The sequence below is a fragment of the Chiroxiphia lanceolata genome, chromosome Z (assembly GCF_009829145.1).
Source record: "Chiroxiphia lanceolata isolate bChiLan1 chromosome Z, bChiLan1.pri, whole genome shotgun sequence".
NCBI lineage: Eukaryota > Metazoa > Chordata > Aves > Passeriformes > Pipridae > Chiroxiphia > Chiroxiphia lanceolata.
The window spans coordinates 62,239,186-62,261,885 of record NC_045671.1 but is presented as its reverse complement, the minus strand read 5'-3'; the positions used below and the strand labels follow the sequence as shown (position 1 = coordinate 62,261,885).

Genomic DNA, 22,700 nt, shown 5'->3' with positions numbered 1-22,700 from the left:
GGCTGTGAGAGAGACAGCAGGGACAATTTAAGATCCATGTGGAAGGGAAACAGAGCAAAGCACATCATCTCCATCCTGAACCATATCCCTTCGGATTCAAAGCTCTAGTGTCTAATATCAAAGAAAGTTTTTCTCAGTAAGGTAATAACTTTTCAAGGTAACTTTATTCTAGGATGAACTCCCAGATTTATGGATGGTGGGACAATTTGCATCAGCAAAAGGACTCATGTTAAACACAGCAGTCACTAACTTCTCAGCTGTGAAAGACTTTAGATTGCATGTAGATGTCTCCGGAATCCTAAAAGGAGACATCTCAAATATGCAACGATATAATAACCAGGAGTAAAATGTAAGTAGATAGCTTATATCCTGTGTAACTATATAAAACCTGCTCTGTACAAGTGTTCATCTCTATATACAGAGTAAACATCAGATTCAAGGACAAATGAGGATAGCATGTTCAAATTACTTCCCAAGGAAATGAACAAGGAAATTCTTTTCATGTCAGTACTGGTCTTATATATGTATTTCATTTCTTTGAAGGAAAGACCCTTTTAAGCCTCCCCATGTCTCTTCTAGAGTACAGAGACATATCGTGTGCCATTTAACTCTGACATTACCCGTTACTGTATGTGAAATTGGAAAGGAAGTTCCCAGCCTCCTGAGTCAAGGAGCAACTCCTTTGCTTATTCCATTTGTGATCACAACCCACCATGACTGCTGTCAAGACTACCAGTCTGTCTGCAGATACTGAGGTATCCACAGCTATACACAAGTCTCCCTCTCTTACTCTCAGGAATTGAGCAGGCCATTATGGGAATCTCTGGGATACCCAAAACTGAGATAAGTCTTGCAGTATCCTGGCATCTGGTCTCCACCAAAGGCTATTAGCAGTGCTGTAAATCTAATTACATGCCATATGAAAAGTACTTCCTTTCATCTGCTTTAAAGTGCTGCTAGCAGTACCTGCTAGGATGTTTCCTGTTTTGCGTGACAGCAATTAGCCTGTTCCCTGCTCACCTTACCCATCAGGTATGCTTGATTTTCAGTGCTGAAAACTCAGCTAGTCCCTCCTACCTCGGAGATCCATCTTCTTCCAAATTCTCAGCTCCCTGTTGGATATGCCCTTTTTGTGAGGTGCTGCCTGGGGCTGCAGTGACTTCAGGATAGTTGTCTCAGTTTGCTCTAGCCCCCTTATCCTCTACTCTCTTTGTTGTTGTGCGGGAAGCACATGCTTCCCAGCTAGCCAACAGTTTAAAACACAGAAGAATTTTATCTGCCATATTTATTTTTTTTCTTAAAACCACAACTCATGCAATGATGTAAGAACTTCATATATTTTTTAAGTGCTTCTCCAAACCCTTTTTTAGAGGTAAGAGTTTTTTGCAAAAGGAAATATCAGGCTCGAATGCTTCTTAAAGAAGAATTGTGTGCTTATGCCTTCTCAGAAGCCTCATGCTCCCAGGAGGCCTGCACTGCAGCTCCTCAATGCAGGAGGCCACCCTGTGACACTTACTCAAAGGCAGCATGCACCTCCTGTCAGTGTCACAGCAGAGCAAGACTCAGGAGTAAATTGAATATCTCACACTCATTTGTTCATTTGCCGAAGGTCTGGGGCTGTTTTCTTTCTCCTGCAGCTTGCCCTGTTACCCTGTAATTAGGGATATGATTGTATCGGCGGCATCTGAGATCTTTGGCATGACTATGGTGAATGCCGTAGGTAGGAGAAGATTTAATGAGGTATTCTAGGCTTTCAGTTACACCCATGCCACCCTGCTGAGACCAGTCAAATACCTTGGTGTAATTACAAGCAAGCTTGTTCTTTCCCTGTAATGATGCCTCCCCTAAAACCCCTTGCAATTTTTAACAGCAAACTGCAGCATTCACCATTTACTGTTGTAGGACACAGCCTGCAGGTACACACGCCAGCATCAATGCAGATAGGGAAGGCTATCCTGTCCCAGAGTTTCTTCCTCTATTCACAGCAGAGCCCAAGACTCTTCCTCAGTGTTGACATCAGAATTTCCATGAGGAAATTTCACTCAATACTTAAACGAAGATCTACAAACTTTCTTGCCAGTCTGCTATTTGGCAATTCACCTCACCCAAAACATCCTACCTCAGAAGATGGCATAGATAAAAATTCTGATTTCACCTTGATATTTAATCTACAGGAAATGCGGCAAGAGTCAGGGTCGCAGTGCTGACAGGCTGCTTTGGTGGTCTCTTGGTATCTGTCTTTCCTACATAGTCTATGCCAAGTACAGACAAGTTGACACAAAACTGTAAAAACCATTCTGGATGGCACATCAGGAGTCAGCTTTCATTTGAAATAGAGACCATCTCTGAATTGTGGACCATCCAAATTGATAGATTACCTGCACTAAATACATACTTTCATTCCTGTTACTTGAATTTGGGTGTGACTTTCTAGTCTGTTGATTTATCTATGGTGTAAATTTGTCCCAAGACTACATAAGAGGTTAAAAAACCCGATGAAGGAAGCTAGTGCTTTACACTTTGTGGGATAGTCAGTTAACTAAATACCAATGGCATCGCTTTCTATTGTCAATCTCACTACTGTCTCCTTACTAACACAAGAATTAGGCAAAATTGTTTTTAAAAAATCAAAAATCTAAATCAAATCTGGCAGATCCTTCCTTCTATAGGAATGATTCTCCAAGGAAAACCTTCCTATTTTTAAGGCTAAGGCAGTTCTCAGAAGTGGCTTATAGGGGAACATTTTTGTGGCCTGTGGTAGGGTATTATTTTAGTAGGTAGTAATAAGCAACAAAGTCTGGACAGGAAAAGACTTCAATCTATCAGAGTTGGAATGTAAAATCAAATATCTAGTCAGGGGAGTGTGGGGAACATTGTTTCTACGCTTGTTTTGATTTGATTGCTTTGTGTGCTGTCACAGAATAACACAGGATCAAATGGAACAGCTACACTTCAGCAAAAAGTGAATGAAACTGACTGGATAAAGAAAGGATCACTAGCGCCAGCTGACCCCATTCTGATTGTTAGAAATTGCAGAGAAGATTTGATCCAAAAATGTTATTAAATCCATGAAGAATCCCATTCGTTTCTTGTTAAACATACTGGATCTTCCAGCACTTGTCCTGGTTAATTTGTTTATTTGTTTCCTTACAAATTTGTAATTGCTAATTTCTAGACATGGCTCTGTAAAGTGCTGGCTTCAAAGCTAAACCTTATCACACTCTATAGTCCAAAACTCCTGAATTCCACCATTCTCTGGTGCCACAGGCTGAAGATCAAGCTCAGTTTCACAAAAGTCACAAGATGGAGGTTCATCTAACTCTGTACACAACCAACAGGACTATCCGTGTAGCTTTCCTTAACATTACAGTTCACGTATTTATTCTTTTTTTCTTTCTTTTTCAACATTAAAAATGCATCACTGGGCAAACTGGGAATTCAAAGGTTTCACTAGCTGCGTACAACACCTAAAAAGGCACAACAGGAAGGTTGTTCTTCATCCTTAGGGAAAGAAAAACCTATTGCACACAAAGTCCCAGTAGACTATTCACACTGTCTTCCTGCATCAGAGGACTGCCACACACATGCTTCTGTTGGATTGGAAGGACACCTCTCAGAAGAACATTCTGCCTTCAATTGTATTAGTGCCCAATCCATCACAACCCTTTGTACGTTTCAATGACAACAACTCCATCCATTTCCAGAAAATGCTCTTTCCATAGCTGAAGCTAAAAATAAGGCTAAGGATGAAACATGTGGCTCATGGGTTTATGCCTCATTTTTTAACAGTTGTTACATCTAAATGGTAAGAAATTCATGATCAATTTTTCAATTTCCTTTGTGACTTTTTTTATTTTGAAGAATGAAGAACATATAAGAGAGGAGCCCATTCTACTAATTCACAAGATGGTCCTTTCCTTCTCCCAAGGAGAGAAGGAAACATTCTCCAAAACAAAGCAAAAAACAGAGCACATGTCAGGCAATGAAGCCTGTAAATCATCACAAAATTTACTGGTTTATGGTTGTTCTTCAGTAGATACTTCCTATTTGATGCAGGAATGACATATACTTTGAATACTGGTTATAAGCACAACATCTGGAAAAGATAGCAAGAGATTAAAGCAAAACCATCCAGTGGAATTTATTTCACGTATTAAGAAAAAAAAAATACCAGGCAGCTTCTCTCTGTGTCTGAGTGACAAGCATGCTCATAACTGGAATGTTTCCAAGCCTCTCACCAGGAAAGAGCTCATGGCTTTAAATTTAGTCTTTTAATATCATATAATTCATACACAATGCATATGAAGAATATCATTGTGATACACTTCAAACCTTGGGGACTACACAGGGTGTACAGTTTAAGGCAGAAGGCCCAGAAGCTGAACCTGAGGATCTCATGCACAGCTTTTATGAAACTGGTCCTATTAGTGGACTGGATCAGTGTTGCTGGAAATACCAATGAAAACCAAAATTCCTCTTGTTCTACAGCCTATGCATGAAGGGAAAAACAGACAAAGGTCTTGCAAACACTACAGATTTCAAATGCTCAGACAAGGTCTAAAAAATACGTTCTTGGCACAGCTGAAAAGTCTTTACCCTGCCCTGAATTTTCTCTGACATCAATGGGAATTTCTGCACTCTCAACACTAGTGAAGGCAATAGCTGCTCTCATATTTATTTCTAAAGGAGTGATCTTCAGGTGAAACTGGATGGAACATCTTAGCCATCTCAGCCAACATCTTGTAAATAAACTTCAGCCTTCAGACATCTGTGTCTGAAGGTAAGCCAGGTAAGCCAGCAAATGCTTCTATTCTACCGTAGTCCTGAATCTTGGATTCATCCAGGAATCCTTCAGCCAGAGATTCATTTTGGGCATCAGTACAGCAATCAACAGGAAATTTTTAGAAATCCTTTGGCAATGTACTATTTCATTGAGTATATAAATGCTCTTCTACGGTTAGCAGAAGTGTACATTATCAAAACTGATAAAGTACTGATTAAACATCTAGTTAGCAAAATCCTTAAGGTAATAGAAAATTAATACAAAACTGCAGGTCAGAAATATGGCCTCCAGGAAATTAAAAACACATTTCTTGGCAAACAGCCAAGATTACAATATCGTTCCTTTATCTCAGTGCATATATTACCTTTTGTAGATCTCTCTGGATGTACATTAGCAAGAACAAGTCACATTCACACACTAATTTTAACTGACCCGGCAGACTGATCATTGCTTATTTGTTTCGCTTTGCAGAGTAGTGTGGAGAAGGCTTGTTTCTGCCTATTGCAATTCTACTTCACGCAAGTACTTTTACTAGTCCTTTTTTTTCATAATTTGAGTGTATTGTAACTAAAGAAATCAAATGGGGAAAATACAACCCAACACAATTATACAGCTTCTGCAGAGCTGTAAACCAGAACACTACTGGAGAAACACTTCATAGTGACTTCTTTCTCTCTTCCACTCTTAAATCCACCTCTCTCTCTCTTTCACTGCTTTCCCTTTCATCCCATTCCTTTATCCAAAACTCACTGCTGTGTGCTTACGTAGGAGATCAGGAATTAACAAACAAATTTCCATGCCAAATGTGTAATTTACAAATAAAACTTTGTAAGCTTTTAAGTTTTGCAAACTCTCTGACTTGTCATTCCTTTCTACGAGGACCTATGAATCTTGGGTGCTTCCTTCCCCTTAAGGGTGGGACACCACACAGGACTGATGCTGGGCCCATTAAAAGGAAAGCTCACAACAGAAATCAGGTTCTGCATGATCTAGATTTAGCTAGGTATAAATATTTGCACTGCTCTTTGAATGAGCACTGGCCTTGGAATTAAATATTCATAGTTATCCAGCCATGCTTAGTCATTTTATTTTAATATTAAACCACACTGTGCAGAGTGGTGACTCCAGTGAATACTAGCACCAAGATTTAAGGAAAAATATTGTAGTATTATTAGAGAAGCAATGAACAGCAATTTTCACAAGTTTTGTGAACACAGTGTATGCTCAAACACTACTACTGGAGTGTAGCTTTCCTGCTTTGAGTAATTTTAGTATATTATTTACTTGGAGTTATTTTAAAATGCTGCTACTAAGGGGGTAGTAGAGACAGGAGGAGAGGGATACTAAAAGTAATAATAAAAGAGTTATGTGAGGATGATGTGTGTGTGTGTACCTGCATGTATACACAGGTATATGTATACATATGTATGCATGCTAAAGATCCATGAGAATTAATCTAAAGTACCATGAGAGGAAGGGATTTGAATACACAGTAAGCTGCAGTCAGATATAATAGCTTTGGATTTTGGAAGCTAAAACTGTAAACCAAGCACACATCAGTCTAGTTTGGGTGACAGCCTGAAATTAGATATATTATATAAGTGTTCTACCAGAGAAATAAAGGTGAGTCTGAAGAACAGCATTTCTTTGTTCATGCAATACATGCAGGGAATATGAGGGCATAGCTTGTGTGGGAGCATTGAGCTCCCATTGATTAAATAGGAATTAATCTTCATCATTTTAAAATGAGCATTCATATGTTCTCTTTTTCAAGTAGGATATTAGTGGATTATTTTGCTGTTCCTTGAATGAACAGGCCACTGCATAATTCTGGAGATGGGGACAAAACAAGATATCTACCTTAGCAGCCTGGATTTTTGGTGCAATTCCAGCCTGCTTTTAGGTTCCCTGACTGACTCTGGTAGGTCTGGAGCAATAAAATCTCAGTGTCTGAGGCCTAGGGAGGGCTGTTTGTGTGCATGGCACCAAGTATTTGCCATTTACAGTTTAACCCTTGATAAGCCTCTGCCCATTGCCTCAGTGACGGAGTAAAAACCCAAGCTGTTCACGTCAAGATCCAACTGTTTTCATTGTGCCTTATCACTTTTATTCTGGGAGAAACATGGCTCTGAATCTAGACTAAGAATAGCTACCTTCCGGATTTAAAACTATTTAAGGAATTTATGACACACTCAAAATCTGTATGTATAAATATTAAAAAGAGAAGGGAAAAAAAATCCACCTGGAAAATTAATGCGCTCTTTAGAGAAACAGCAGACCTACAGTAATTTGTAGTTGGATCTAATATACCTGATTCTGCTCCCAGGTGTCAATGGTCCTCTTAGAAATGAGATTGCACCCAGGCCAAATGTAACCCACAACAATCTTTTGAAGCTTACTAGGCAAATGGAAACCCTTCTGCACTTTCCAGACTGTGGTCATTCTGAATCAGAAATAAAAATTAATTCATATACTGAATCAGTCATTCCTCCACCCACTCTACAAACCCTTACACAACCGAAATTGTCTTACAGGATTCAGGAAGATAGAATGCCTTGTTGTCTGTGTTCGGGTTCTCCTGCAGCCCACAGATCTCAGCACTCTAAAACTGTTGATGATTTATACCACAAAGCAAATATCTTCTCTACATAAAAGATGGACACTGAGAGCATAAAGACAGGAAACTGAAAAATCAATCTGGTGTTCAGTTTAGCGTGCAGAAAATGTTCCAGTCCACAATGAGGAAAGCTCTCTCTCTCCCTCTCCCTCTCCTTCTCCTTCTCCCTCTCCCTCTCCCTCTCCCTCTCCCTCTCCCTCTCCCTCTCCCTCTCCCTCTCTCTCTCCTCTCCGAACCTTTCCAAACCTCTCCGAACCTCTCCTCTCCGAACCTCTCCGAACCTCTCCTCTCCTTTCCTCTTTCCCCCTAAGATGTTTTTGTTAACATTAGTGTAGTACTTCAAGTTAATTCAAATTAACCAGGTATGATGAGGAGCTGGCATGTGGAGCTGGAGCCTGGTGCAAGGGTTACTCACCTTCCACTACAACAGTTGCGGGTTTCGAATAGGCTGTGCCCAGACTGTTCTTGGCTACACAACGATACTGTCCTGCATCTTCTCTCTGAACATTGTGTATCCTTAAATTCCCTGAATCGAGGACAGCAATGCGAGCAGTCTCCTGCCAGAGGAAGGAGCAATTGAGGTGAGGCCTCTACATGCAGGCTGCACAAAAGCAGCACCAAATATCTGTTCACAAAGATTGGTCTTACATGTATGAACACTATTTATGTTGTCCTACAACTGAAGGATTTGGGGCCAGCTCTTCCCACTCAGCATTGTCATGACAAACTCACCCATCCCTATTTTTGCAGATTTCTGAATTATAGCTTCAAAAGAGCTCTTATTTATTAGAACACTCACAAGTGCTTTCATCAGCATTTGTCCACGATTACTGTAATAAGGATATAAAATATAAGATACAGATATCCAGAGAGATGAACCCTGGATTTTCCAAATGCTTGCTTTCTAGCAACTAAAATTTACAAATACTATAACTGATGATAATATTTAACACAATACCTTTAAGAAATAATTACCACTAGTTAAAAATCATTCTCTACTCACCTTTACAACTGTTTCTCCTTTGACCCATGAAACAGAAGGTTTTGGATTCCCCATTGTAGTGCATGGAAGAACAGCCTTTAAGCCTTCTATTATTTCCACATTTACAGGTGGTCGGGTTATTTTGGGTCCTAAAATTTTAAAAGTCCAAAATTAAAGTTGAAATGAAGCTAAGAGGTACTAGAACAAGACAAATTCAGAAATTACATCAGAAATTTTTATGCTTTTTCTCTATATTACTGAAAGGTAGACCAGTCTTACTTAATCATGAACTGCCCTGGAAAGAAAGAACTTTCTTCAGCACAGCATTAAGTTTCAGTTTATGGATGCAAAAGCAGTTAACTTATATGGGTTATTTGTTTTCCTGAGTGGAGTTTGATGGTCATTTGAATTAAGGCCTGGGCTAAAATCCAAATTCAGATAAGAGTATTTCCAGTATTGAAGAATGTTTGCATTCCAGGTTTTGACATTCTTCACTGTGTAAACACTGTCTTGTATGAAAGTTCAGATCTGGATTGAATTGATTTTGAAACAGTTTTAACCCAGGCTTCCCTCTAGCTCCACAAGAAAGGCACGTAAACTCAATTAATATCCTGAATGGAAGGATTTATAACTGTGCTAGTAAAAAGAAGAAATTATCTTTAAAGAAAAAAGCAATCAAACTCCCTTAAAGTTAATAATGGATAAATTTAAATTTATTTTGCCCAAGGAACCATATGGCCTAGCTTACTCTGAGCAGGGAGTAAAAATAATTGTCATCTCAGTATTTTGGGAGACCTGACATTTTGACTCCCTTGTGTGATACTGAACCAGCAGAAAAACAAGCTTCAAGAGAGCGTCACCTTCCAGCCCTCACCTGCCAGTGACTGGGGTGCTGTAGAGCTCTAGATTTGCCAGACCTGGAGGGTCATGCTCATTAGCACAAACAAATCCTTTCCTACAAACAGATGCTTTAGCCAGACTATACCTCTGCTGCCCTTTAAAGTGCTTGTGTTAGCAACTGCAGCCATATGAGTTCAGCTTCACCAAGTTCAGAACCTACATTGCCCTTTGCAAGACTAAGTACTTTGCCTTCCACGTAAGATGATGGCATTTACCTCATGGTGCTCCAGACCGTTCCACACTACTACTGAGAACACCTGAACATCATTTACTCACTTTTGCCATCCTCAGGCAGAAATCTGCTTAGGGAAATTTTAAATTTAATATTCACAAGGGATTTATGCAATATTGCCATGGAGGTCTAATTTATAAAATTGTGCCTCTTTTATGGAGTTTGCACAAAAGGCATTCTTCAAAGTATTGGAATTTATCCCCTGATCCTAGCACAAGTGTGTGTTACTCAAAGTGAATAATCAGAACAGCATTAAGTTAAGATATGACCCAATATGCTGTGTCACTGCCTCGAAGGACTGCACCCAGGCTCACAAGAACATGGGTCTGCCCTGAACAGAGATCACCGGGGGCCGTACCTGGGGGTCTGCTCAGGCTTTCAATTAAATACTCACATGGTGTCAGGAAGAAATTGCATTCCCACTTACGCATTTTCACCTGGAGAGCCCCACAGCTCTGTGCAGCTGCTCCAACCCCGTTATCTGCTGTGCAGCAGTACACCCCATCATCACTGTCCTCAACGCTCAGGATGGTCAGGAGCTGCCCGTTCCTCTGTATGCTGTACCGCGTGTCGAACAGCCTGCAGGGCACAGCACAGATCGTCAGGGCTGGGAGAACAACAAGGGACAGAGAGGGGGAGTTGCATTTGAATCTACAGATGACTGACACTGCTACAAATGGCAGTAAGCTTTACCTTTTATTTTCAACCTGCAAGGGGAAGGAAAGGTGCTGAAAATGTTGAGTTGGGCTTTAAGATTCACTTAGACTCTCACTAGACCGTGCAGCTCCTGACTGCCACTGGTGTAGCGGCAATTCTTCCTCCATCCAAATATTAAGTAAGTAGGTATCATATTTTGTTTTCTGACTGGCTAAGGACAGGCATGAGCACAAATAATCTTTTCCAGCTGGGTCCTGTTAGCTGTAATTGTCCAATGCAAAGGAAGGACTGCTTATATAGGAAGTAGAAGTGGTTGAAGTTGTTTAAAGAAACCTTCTCCAGAATAAAAAGGAAAGCTTTTTTCACTGAACAGATCAAGTTACACAAAGATTTATACTGTTGGGAAAATAGACACAAACAAAAAACCATGTATTTTTATGTCTATATCCAGGAGCGGTTTTGTCTATTTTTTTGGAAAAAACGCAAACCAACAAGCAAAAAACCAAAATGAAACAAGCAAAGAAATGTGATGAAGCATTCTCAAGGTTGGAGGATTCAAGGAGAGCTATAGTTTTAACAAAGTAGAATTTAACCTGGAGACTTCAGAGAAGACAAGAGAAGCCCTGAAGCTGGAACAATAAAGATGTAGGATATTGTAACAAAATATGTGGAGCAAAGACCAATTCTATATGCAAACATGATAGGGGGGCATGGGGAAGAAGGGGAGTCGGGTGGGGTGTGGGTGAGAGCAAGGGAAAAGCAGAAAGGTGATGAGAAGTCAGAGGATTGAACTCTTGATTTTCATTACAAAACTGGAAAAATATAAGAAAAGTTCAGTAAAAAACGTTTGCACAGCATTTCATAAATTCCTTTATGTTTGATTTTCACACCGTCATAGATGATTTTTGGAAGCACTTTCATGCTCCTGGGCTTTGATTCTGATGAACAGTAGCTGAATAGTTCTGACCTAAGGATTGTCTCCCAAGCTATCACAAATATCTGACACCTAAATATGTCCTGTTTTGTTCTTTTACTGTTAGAAATTGTAGTGTAGTCACTGAGTAATCTACATGTGCCATTGACAAGCACATATTTCCTTTCAACAGCCTTTTGCCTTTCACTCTTATATCTTGCTCCCCTTTTTCACCACGGGAAGAAAAAGTGCCATGAACCCATCCACAGTGTAAAAGATGTGCTAACTCTACACCCTTCTTTCCCTGAGAAAGGCTTGTTGTGGACAGCCCTGTCCTGGGGCTTTTCAGTCAGCACAGGGCACCTGCTGGTCTCCTTGCACAAGTTTTGATGCCGAAAGAAAAGGCACATCCAGAATACTAGTGCTGACAGCAGCCTCTGTCCTGGCCCTATTCCCATCGAAGCTGAAAGTTTACACACTGTTTTGTTTTGAAGGTTAGCCTAGCTATCTGTTCAGGATACTTAGACTTGGCAAGAGAAGAAAATCCTGTAAATAAAATAACTGATATTAATTGCTTGCAAGAACTAGGCCCTTTGAAGTTTGATATATACACAGCAGCACAGAAATATATTTATATGGAGTTTTTTTCAGAGAAAAAAGCCCAGCGATTTGATCCTTTTTCATTCTGTAAATATTTTCATCTGAGTTCTTAGAAAGTAGCAGAAATATATTCAGCTTATCCATTTCCCTGTCTTTAGTCTAAGCTTTTGTACCCAGCAGTACTGAATATTAATGCCACAGATCTTTGTGAAAGTGAAATGGTTGCTGATATAAATGTTGTTCCAGAAGCCTTAGTAAAGGAATGAAGCTCCTGAGCTCTCTGGCCTTACCAGCAGAGATGTTTTTACCCGTATTTTCCTTTTTGGTCAATGCTGTGGAAAAGGCACTCTATCTCAGAGAGAGAATGGAATGGCTTTTAGAAAGGTATGTTTGGCTTCTGGAAGTGGGGATTGTGGTGTGAAATGGTCTGGTTTTCATATTATCTTAGAACACATAGAGAGTGACCATTTTAAAGGTCTGGGGAGAGAAAGGCATGGCCCTGCATGAATGACGTCCTCTCCCAGCTTTGATTTTCAGTCATGATGCCACTGATGGGGAAGGGACTAGGAGAAACATGACCTGATTTGGCAATAACATCCATGGAAGTTCAGAGCTCCATGTTACAACAAAGCCAGGGTCAGAGGATTACGCCCAGGGTTTTGCTGAGGTTGCAGGCAATGAAAAAACTGATTTCTGAAGGCTAGCATGCATATGTGTAAGTTTCTGCTTTCCTCCTATTTTAAAATTATTTACCTCCTGCTACCACTGACTTATTTGGAGTTTTCCAAGCCAATGGTTCAAAGGCTCTTTGGATGCTTGACCACAACAGTGAGAACCATGCTTCAGGTGACCATCTGCCTAACATGGACATCTCTCGTAGAGAATAGGCATTAACCAACAAAGGAAGTGCTGTAATTTTCCTTTACAGAGGGAGTCACTAACAGCAATCTAGAATAAGAAACATGTGAAGGCATGCAGTAGATGTCATGTGATTTCAGAGCTGGAAGATCAAGTACAATTTACTTTGTAGAAGCCTGTCTATGGCAACAGAGCAAAAGCAATGATAGCAACTTCCATAAGACACTGCCAAGGCTGCTGCCTTCATCTGCATCCTGATGCCTGGTGGTTAATTTTTGAAAGTGTAACAATGAGAAGCCACTTTCCTAGGGTCAGATCCAGAACTAGAAGTAAACAAGAATAGCATAGCGTGACCCCTTCCACGCAAAGTTCCCAAGAACATTGAGATAGGCAACAAGCCTTGCAAAGTTTCTTTTAAATATTATACAGCATCCTCCCACCTCATAAACTCATAAACTGAGGAACAGAGCAGATTGAACTGCCTAAAGCTAGAAAGAAAATTCTTGCATAGCTTGTAGCAGAAACCAACAGTCTTCAAGCTCAAGTTTGCGAAGTTGCTCTTATCATTCTGTAAGGAACACAGATTCCTATATAATTACAGCCACTCACCCTCTTCCCTGCCACAGACCTATTTTTATAATTCCAGACATCTCCTTTATCACAGAGGAAAGCACTGCCAGTTTTGGCAGGAGATGCTGGAGCGGGTTGGGGCTGCTCCCTACCTGATGGGAATGCTGTTGCGTGTCCACGTAATCTCCGGCTCAGGGTATGACTCCACTACACAGACAAACTTGGCCACGTCCTCTACTAGGGCATCCACTGTTTCCAAAGGAGTAGTGATTAAGGGAGCTGTGTGAAGGAAGAGAAAACGAGAAAGCCTTATGGTTTCTCCTGGAGAAAGGCACATAGACTGCCAGACACCTTTGGTGGAGGCAGCTGTCCCTGCAGGGTCACTCAATTGAGGCATTTTGCTTTGTGATCTCTCCAAAGAGATCCAGAGCAAAACAAGCTACAACAAGCCCTATGGATCCTATGTTTCTAACCCTCCTCTCCCCCAAGGTGCATAGCACTAGGTGGCATACTGCAAGAACATAGATGAGGCTGTCCCCGTGCCAGGCTGCCCCCCTGGCATTGTGTAGGCTGGAAGTGCAAGGAGCAGCACACCAATTGAAGCCAAGCTGATCTTCCTCCTGAGTGGGCAGAGTGCTTCTTTATTATTTCATAATGCATGAGATTTGGGCTTCTTCATCATTATTACAGGATTTGTTCCACTCAACTATTTATCTTTTTTTTTTTTTTTCAAACACCAAACCTATTATATAGCACTACATTTTTCAAAGCCAGGCTCACACAGACATTAGGGTCCTTCAGATTTGTGTCATTACTAGTACATGTTCTCTTTTTCTCTCTTCTTCTAGACAAGTAGCACAAGAGTTAGAAGTCTGATAGCTGTGTCTGATGCTTATTATCAGACCTGTTATCATACCTGTTGTAATACTCGAATGCATCTTTAGAAACACTTGCTGTCACTCCAGTAAAAGACGTGAATCATAGCTGGAAGGGATTAAAGTATAAACCTAGTGAATCTCTTTCCCTGTACATGATATGCATTGGAGCCACTGTCTCCAAAGACACTTGACTAACTTTTAATCTATGGCTGCAAGGGACACACACCCATACTTGTTGGACTGGATTTCATTGATTACTGTGCTGAGATAAACTAATTTCATACCATATTCCTAAACATCACCTTGAAAATGCATAATGGATACAGGAGTCTTCTTATTCCTCTCTGACTGTAACAGTATGTGGCATACTGTTTGTCTTTTCACAGGACAATACCAATCGCTGTTTATCTGCTGGCCCTCCTTAGTATACTAAAGTTTAAATTCAGGAAAAAAATAAATTAGAACATTTTTACCCCTCCCTCCTAAGAAAGGGGAAAAATAGAAGACACTCAGATTTCAGTGTCTGAGAATAATAGAAAGTCTACACCTCAATGCTTTTTCAATTTACATGGGAGTCAAAATTAGAGTTCTGCTGGAATAAAGCTAGAGGAAGAAAGAAATAGCTTCCACTAACAGGTTTATGTAAAAATCTAAACACTTTTGACATTTTATTAGAACAAATCTGCATCAATAATATTTCTATTTATTATAACTTCAAGTTGCATCATTGATTACCAGTAATGACTGTACTCATACAAATCTCAAAACTATAGTTAAGGTAGTACTAAACATTATATTAAAGAAAAATTAATTAAAACAAGTCCATGACACACTCATTGTTTAAGATCACTGCTTCAAATTGTATCACTCTTCGATGTATTGGGTCATTTTGAGTTACATTAGATAGAAACAATCTCTGTATTGCACACCAGATAAATTCTATGCCAGTGAAACCGAATGGATGATTCCCACAAAGCCTAAGTTTTCCTGCAATCTAATTTCATATAGTATGTTTTTATTGCTGTTGTCCGCATGTCTTGGTCTCTGGAAGGATGCTTCTAATACTGAGAAATGTAAATTTTTACAGTAATGATAATTCAAAGCAACTAGTTTTATAGCTGTTGTCTGCATAAGCACAGCCATTCTCACAAGGAAATGTGAGAATTTGTACCAAGAGTCAATATGCGTAACTACAGTAACTTATTCTTTTGGGTAAACAAGACCCGTCAGCTTTACCTATTAATAAATTATCTAGAAACAGTTAAATACTTTTATGGTGTGTCTTTAATTCAGTGCATGACAGAATATTGCCTACACCTGGTCTCATCTGGCACCTCCCAAAAGCCAGCATACAGCTCAGAAGTCTGTAAGCCTCTTACTTACAGACGATACTGCCCAAACCAACAGCACAATGGAAAAAAGAGAAGGAACTCCTTTACAGCTGCCTCCCCAAATTCTGAATCCTCAAAGAGCAGCTGTGACAGCCACACTGATGTGGTATTTCCCCGTATGCTGTTTTTTACCTTTGTGATGTTAAAATCAAGTGGAGACAGCGAGCAATGATGCCATTTTGTTGTGAGGCTGCAACAGAGCCCTGAAATGGCTGAGATGCTGCTTGCTTTTGCTTCTAAAAGTCATCCAAACTGCTCAGGTGTTGCTGTCAGTCCATGTTTTCTTCAGAAAGCACTCAAAACTCTCAAAACTTGGGATGCCTATGCTACCAGATTTTAACATGAGAAAATAAAATTCAAACAGTGTACGGACATATCTATCAGCGTATAGAAATGAAGCCAATCTTTTCCATGAATATCCCTTTGAGTTTTCTGATATTTTTAAGGCAACCCTGTGGCTTTAAGTAATATTGAAAATCAATTAACTTATATATGTGTAAATCTGCATGGGTGCCCTTTCTCTGGGTGTCAGCTGTAGTTTCCCGAGATAGCAAAATGACCCAAGGCTGGTCACGGGACTACAAGAAAGCAAATCCCCTTCTATCCCCAGCCCACCAGAAGCTTTCAGGTTGCTTCTCTTTGGATTTGGATTCACATTTTTGAAACCAGACAAGCCAGGCAAACAAAATAATGCAGAAAGCAGAGCCAGTCCCTCCTACAGAATTGCAGACACCTAGAGAAATTGCAGTTCCTCTGGTCAAAAACCGCTCAGTTGTGTTTCCAGCTAATGCTGCAAGACCTCTATAGGGCAATTGGACTACAGTTGCCTCTCAGCTTCTCTCGAGAAACAAGCCAATTCATCCATCTGATGCGATGTTCTAGAATAGGATATGTGTCTGTTCATTGTTCTATGACACCAGAAAAAAAAAAGGTATCCTTGTCCTCTTTGTTTTTCTTGCTCCTCAAATCCTGCCCTACCACAGAATTCAAAAGGCTAGGGTTCACCCATTTATTTTAATGCCTTAGGAAAATATCAACACTTTTATTTTGAAAAGGTTTTTATGAAGGAGATACCTCCTTTTTTTTCCATTTTGAGAAAAATCTAACTAACAATTATAAAAGCACAGCCTTGCAAGAGCCGCAATGTTTAGCTAATATGTGAATAAGATTTTTTGTTTTCCTGAAGCTGCAATGTTTCTAGTACGCATTGAATGGCTTTGGACAATCATTGTGCACCAAAAATTGTTGCCCAAAGCATTATCAGATGGTATGTCCAGAAGACCATCGTTGCAACTGGTACCTCAGACAGTTTCCTAAGCAGATTTTTTTTTCCAGTTCTTTTGCTGGCTAAAAGTATGTGCGCATGTGTCCATATGTGTGTGTGCACATAAGATAGGAAGAAGGTATAATAACTTCTATATTATATCCTATACAAACAATGCGTGTTTGTATTTATATACATACGCTTTGTAAAGACATAATAGCTATTTACTTCTTTTGAAGTTTTATGTACCTATAAGCGTACACAGACATGCCAAATATCACAAGTCGGGCTCTGCAGCAACAGGTACTATCAGCCCTTAACTCTTCAGAGCTTCCTTTAACATGAGAAATACACATCCCACCCAGGCTGAACCCAAAGATCCCTCTGCCCATTACAATGGACTACGTGATCTTCATAGACAAAGAACCTTCAATTCTAGAATATTTTCACTGCTATCCTTCTAAAAGCAGTGAAGTGACCACTTAAAGCAGAGCATTTTTGTCTTTTTTGGAAACACTACAGCACCACCCACCCTGCCATTACCAGAGACACCCCCCTCTTTGGAAAACCTCTTTCAGCAAGTGACAGAAGAAGAAGACCAGGGCAAAAGCCCCACCAAGCAAACCTTTCAGGAGTGTCTCAGCCAAGCTGAGGGCTGCCAGGGTGAGGACGTGCACCAGGGGCACCTTCAGCAAGTCATTCATGTTTGATCCAGAAGGCATCCGGCTCCTTCAGGCGAGGCGTGTGGACCTCCCAGCCGGCTGCATTTCGGAAGCAGTGCTCAAGTAGAGCTTCTCTGCTAGTGATAGAGTGGGGTCTGAGGGATCTAAGTATAATCAGGAATTCTCCCACCCAGTGGTGATGATGGACATGGCCAGCTGGTGCGTATCCACTTTGGTCAGTGTGAAAGCGTGGGGCTCATGAAACAAGAGAAAGCAAATCCCTTCTGAATTCCTTCTAAGCAAACAGAGAGCAGTACAATGGGCAAATGCATTTCCAGGGCAGTACCCTACCCCAGTGCTGCAACGTCAGCAGACCTTCATTCCAGCACCATGTAAGTGCAGTAGTGGAAAAAATACTTGCCCCTAGATTTTCCTTCAGCCTAGTCACCCTCTTTTCCATTTTTTCTCCTCTCTCTCTCACATACACTCCCTCTTATTATAACCTTTTAAGATTGGCTGCAATATGCCACCTGTTGTCCTGCTGATAGCATTTCTTTTCTTAACAGATGCATTTGCTGGAGCAGGAGAGGTTGGCATTGGTGGCTGAAAGTGCCTTTCTTTGCCAAGAAGGTTATCAGTGTTTGAGAACCAGTGCAGCATACCAAAAAAAACAAAGCCTTATCCTGGAAACAGACGCCAGAATAAGTAAATACCCACAGTAGAAGTGAAATTTATAGCATAGGAGAAAAGGACCATTCCATTTCAACAGCAGCAGCAGCCCAGGGGAATTGGGCATGGGTAAAGGCATTGCCGTAGGGAAATATGACTGTTGGACACTGATACTAATCTTTGGAAATATCTTATTAACCACCGGGTCTCTGCCTAGGGTGAAAGACTAAAAAGCAGTTCTCATTTTCTAGGGAGATTTAGAGGAGTATTAGAGTCAAGCAGATCTCCTGACTCAATTTGTCTTGCCCCATCCTAACACAGTGGTTTGCATGTCACATTCTTATTCCAAAATATCAAGTAATTTGTACTGCCTGTTTTTCCAGTACACATGTATTTATACGAAAAATGTTTGCAAAGGGGCTTACCACTGTGGAAAGGTTGATGTGGGGGCAACATCTACATGAGCAGAAGAGAAAAAGGTGAATAATCAAGCTGGAAAGAACCAATGCTCATTGAACATGATTCCAAATAGATTTCATCATGTTATCAGCAGAGTGCATGACAGCTTTACGTTAAATTACATGGTTTGAGGAAAGGGAATGCACAATCATAACATACCCCAGTAAAAGGTACTTTGAGATCTCTGGAATTTTGTTTTTGTGCTGAAAATCTTCATTTCAACCACCTCTTAGCAGTCATTTCTGCCATGAACATACATAGTTCATCAGTGCTTCTTCTGAGGAGTAAATGGAGTAAAACTGGCCAGCGCTATGAGTGTGTGAATCCCTATGATTTGGCATGGCTTGATAATGGCAGTGTTACTGTGGGGACATGCCATGGCTCTGAAGATGAATAAAGCCCAAAACACTCACAGAAGATGCCAAAGATATTCCAGGAATACTGGAACTAGCAATGACAACAAAGAAAACAAAAGACAACAATGAAACAACAATAATCCTACCAGGCATCAGAGAAATCCTGATTCATGGCTGAACTTACAAATATTTCTTTTGTTCAAGTCCACATATAATCAATTAATCTGCTCCATAGGAATGCAACTTGGTCTTTTAGGGTAAAATTCTCAAGTTTTTCAAGGCTGCCTGTATCTGAGAGGCCAGCAGCTTTGAGGAGGGAAGCAACAAGGGTGCACTGGGCCTGAGGTTAGTGCATGCAGGGACATGTGGGTGCGTGCTTTTTGGGAAAAGACCACACAGTACACACTTTTGGGCTCTCTACTGGCTGGAAGTAGGCTTGGAGCTGTGACATGGGAGCTTGGGATTTGAAGACCACTTATTTTTTGTGTTTGTACACATCTGCTTACCTTAACAGGTAAGGGTGCGCTCTTTTTCCTGACTTGCCTTCAGCAAGGCACAAGCAATCTGGGTGGTTCTTGGAAAGTATTTACCTGCCAGACTTCAGATTGAGGTGAGGCTGACTGTCTGGCAGTTCCCTGGATCCTCTTACTTGCCCTATGACTGAGTGACATTTGCTTTCTTCCAGTCCTCAGACAGCTCTCCTGGTCACCACGACCATTCAAAGGTTTGGTATGAGGTCCAACAGCACACCCTTTTTTACTGACTTCTCCACCTCTTGTATCAGAAAGTTATCATCAATGCTTTCCAAGTACCTCCTAGATTGTTTGTGCCTTGCTGAAGGAAAGTCAGAAAAAGAGCACACCCTTACCTGCTAAGGTAGCAGATGTGTACAGACACAAAAGACAAGTGGTCTTCAGATCCCAAGCTCCCATATCACGGCTCCAAGCATACTCCCAGCCAGTAGAGAGCCCAAAAGCATGTACTATGTGGTCTTTCCTTGAAATGTATGCACCCACATGTCCCTGCATGTGTTACTGCTTCCCTCTGCAAAGCTGCTGGCCTCTCAGATACAGGCAGCCTAACAAAAGATTTGACAGTGAAAACCACTGACCACTTGGCACTGCACACAGGTTTCTTACACAGAAATGAATCAAGGTCACATTGCCATAGGGTTATGGACACACCAGTGCTCCCAGTCCACCCCTCCCACTTTGCCAACAGTACCTAAAGGCAGCACAAACTCCTTTGTATGTCACGAAAGAGCACCTTTGACAATGCATGCCAGCACTAGGGGAGGACATAAATGTCACTTTAGCTCTTTTATTACACATTGTAAATCACTTCTTTACAGGGATCCTGAGTGGAAGCAGCTGTTACAGTCACTGGCTCCAAGAGGTTTAACCCAACCTGCAACACACATACAGCCAGTAAGTTATTGTTGCTTGTGTCAGAAGAGGGAATGCTGTACTCAATGTAACATGTAAAGAAATAAGCTGTGCTGCTGCTGTTCTTTACCCTGCACTTGAGGCTTTTATGTTTAGTGTTTTGGGTTTTTAAATGAAGGAAAGGCTTTTCTCTATAGTCTTTTAAGAAACACAGACCCATCCCAAAGCCCCACTTACTGTGTTTAAATTGGAGGGTTTCAGGCACATTTGGCTTGGCCTCTACCCTCAGCCATCTGGACCAGTCTCTGATCTCCTACTAATATTTCAACACTTACTGACCTCTGATGTCTGAATCTAAAATGGTCCTCCCTTTTTCTCTTGAGATTTTGTGGCAATTGGGAAACCTAAAATTTGCATTTATTTCTTGCTATCATCTCGCTGTAAAGTTTCCTGTAATTTTTCAGCTCATAGGATCTGACAGTACCGACTAAGGACAATCTAAGCTGCTGTACTATATTTTGTGGTGGGGCAAAATTTTGTAGTGTTATGAGATGTAATTACTGTAGTAAAATGGTGTAAATACTGTAATGAACAAGGAAGATCCCTTGTCATGCATCTAGCTAACTCTGCACAGTGTATATAACACAGAGGGCACATTGAATGAAGTTATTTCATAATATATAGAATTAATTTCTCTACTGGGAGACCTACCTCCTATTTCAGCTTGTTGCCCATATTATCCAGTCCCACACCACAACAAGGAGAAAGATCCCACCTTCAATAATCCTCTCCTCCATGAGAAGATAATGCTGTGGCAGTGCTGAGCTGGGCTGAGCCGGAGATGCCCCTATTTGCCCCAAAATCGATGACACGGGAAAGTAAAACCCTTTTCCTCCAGCCTCTGATTTCAGTCTTTTATCCTCTGCTTGCCATCAGAAGAGTGCAATCTGTGGGGCCAGGATGGCTGCTGACACAGAAAACCTGCTCTCCATCACATGGCACTGCGACCCAGCAAGTGAGAAACAAGACCTGCATTTAGAAACGGTTATAGCATAACCCTGGCTTAACCCCCCAGGGAATAGGGGGAAGGAGGGACTTGGTGGGGATTCCCAGGCCATGGGAACTGCACGAAGGAGAACATCTCCCTATAGAATTCCTTTTTGCAGAAACAAGGAAGTGCTTCAGGACAGCAATGCATTAGGGATTTAACATATCCCATTGATTTTGATCCCAAAATACTACATCTTGTAAAATCTCACTCTCAACAAGAAGTAAATTCAACTTCATCTTGATTCAGCAGTAATACTGGTGGTAACTGCACAAACACAATCACTACGCAATAAATTCTGGCTATTTAATAAGAGAACTCCTGTGAGTAATATTTTAATTATTGCCAACACCTCTTTAAAAGAACCACAAATAAAACCAAGGAAAAGCACAATGAAATAAATATATATACAGTGATATCTCGTGTCAGATTGAAAAATGCGCAATTTTCGATTTTTGCCTGTCATTATTTGTTGATCTTGTTTGTTGTTTTAGATTGTGGAGTAGCAAAAGCCAAGAAGCAGGAGTTTATAGGTATGTCACAAGCAGCCAACCAATTTGGTTTCAAACATACAGCTTCCAGCACAACTGGTTTCAAGTGAAGGTTTGTGGTCCTGTACATAGTGTAGAAATCAACTGTCCTGAGTGATCATAGAATCACAGTCCTGTAACTACCTTTTCCTTCCATCACTATGGTATCTCTGAAACTCACAGCACCTCTCTGCAGCCAAATCGGACCCAAGAAGTGTTACAACATATGGGTGTGATATGAGGAAACACTCAAGTTTCAAAAGTACCTGCACCCATGCAATAGCATGTCTGCCAGTGGAACTAGACACCTGAAATGGAGCTGCCGCATCCTGCCAGCTGATGGCGGATTGCCATGAGTGGTTGCAGGAGGTGTGCAACACCCAAGTCCCAGGGGCATCCTATCCCCTTTCATTTTATTAAACCGTGAGCAGCGTGCTACGACATGTGAAACAGCTCCACGAGCTTTTTCCAGACAAGATAGCTTTTTTTTCTGTTGCTGTGATAGAAAGAAGAACTTCACAGCATGTGCAGCTGAGGAGTAGCTGGTGACATTTTTAGACACTGTACCGTATGCTGAAAAGCATTTTGGGGGGCTTTGGCTACACTCATTAAAAATGAGGAATTAAATTCTGCTCTGAGTTAACCCCAGGCAACCCCACTGACGTCAATGGAGTGTAACTGAGAGCAGAAGGTTGCCTGTGATCTTTATTTCTTAGAGTTCACCTGCTGCTCATTTGAAGCCATAATCCTTGGTGACATCCCAGTCATTTCTACAGGAGAGAGTCTCGCACTGCAGAGATTTGGTCCCAGTGTGAACTTCACTTAATGAGCAATTCTTGGCTATAGTGTATTGGACCATCCCAATATCTACCTGCTAAAGGAGTCACATTGGCTGCTATTTAAAAGCTGTTGTGTATTATTTGGAAGCACCACAACTAGCATAGCA

General features: G+C 40.9%; 1 protein-coding gene across 1 annotated transcript in view; it reads right to left on the bottom strand.

The window, feature by feature from the left end:
- Positions 1–17,367, bottom strand: part of MUSK (muscle associated receptor tyrosine kinase) — a 52,548-nt gene extending 35,181 nt beyond the window's left edge. The window contains exons 1-5 of the mRNA XM_032675637.1: positions 17,271–17,367; positions 13,265–13,391; positions 9,942–10,093; positions 8,404–8,531; positions 7,816–7,957 (exon numbers count right to left, since the gene is read on the bottom strand). Of these exons, the coding sequence (XP_032531528.1) occupies positions 7,816–7,957; positions 8,404–8,531; positions 9,942–10,093; positions 13,265–13,391; positions 17,271–17,367 (646 nt within the window). The remainder of the gene's footprint in view (positions 1–7,815; positions 7,958–8,403; positions 8,532–9,941; positions 10,094–13,264; positions 13,392–17,270) is intronic.
- Positions 17,368–22,700: the final 5,333 nt, after the last annotated feature.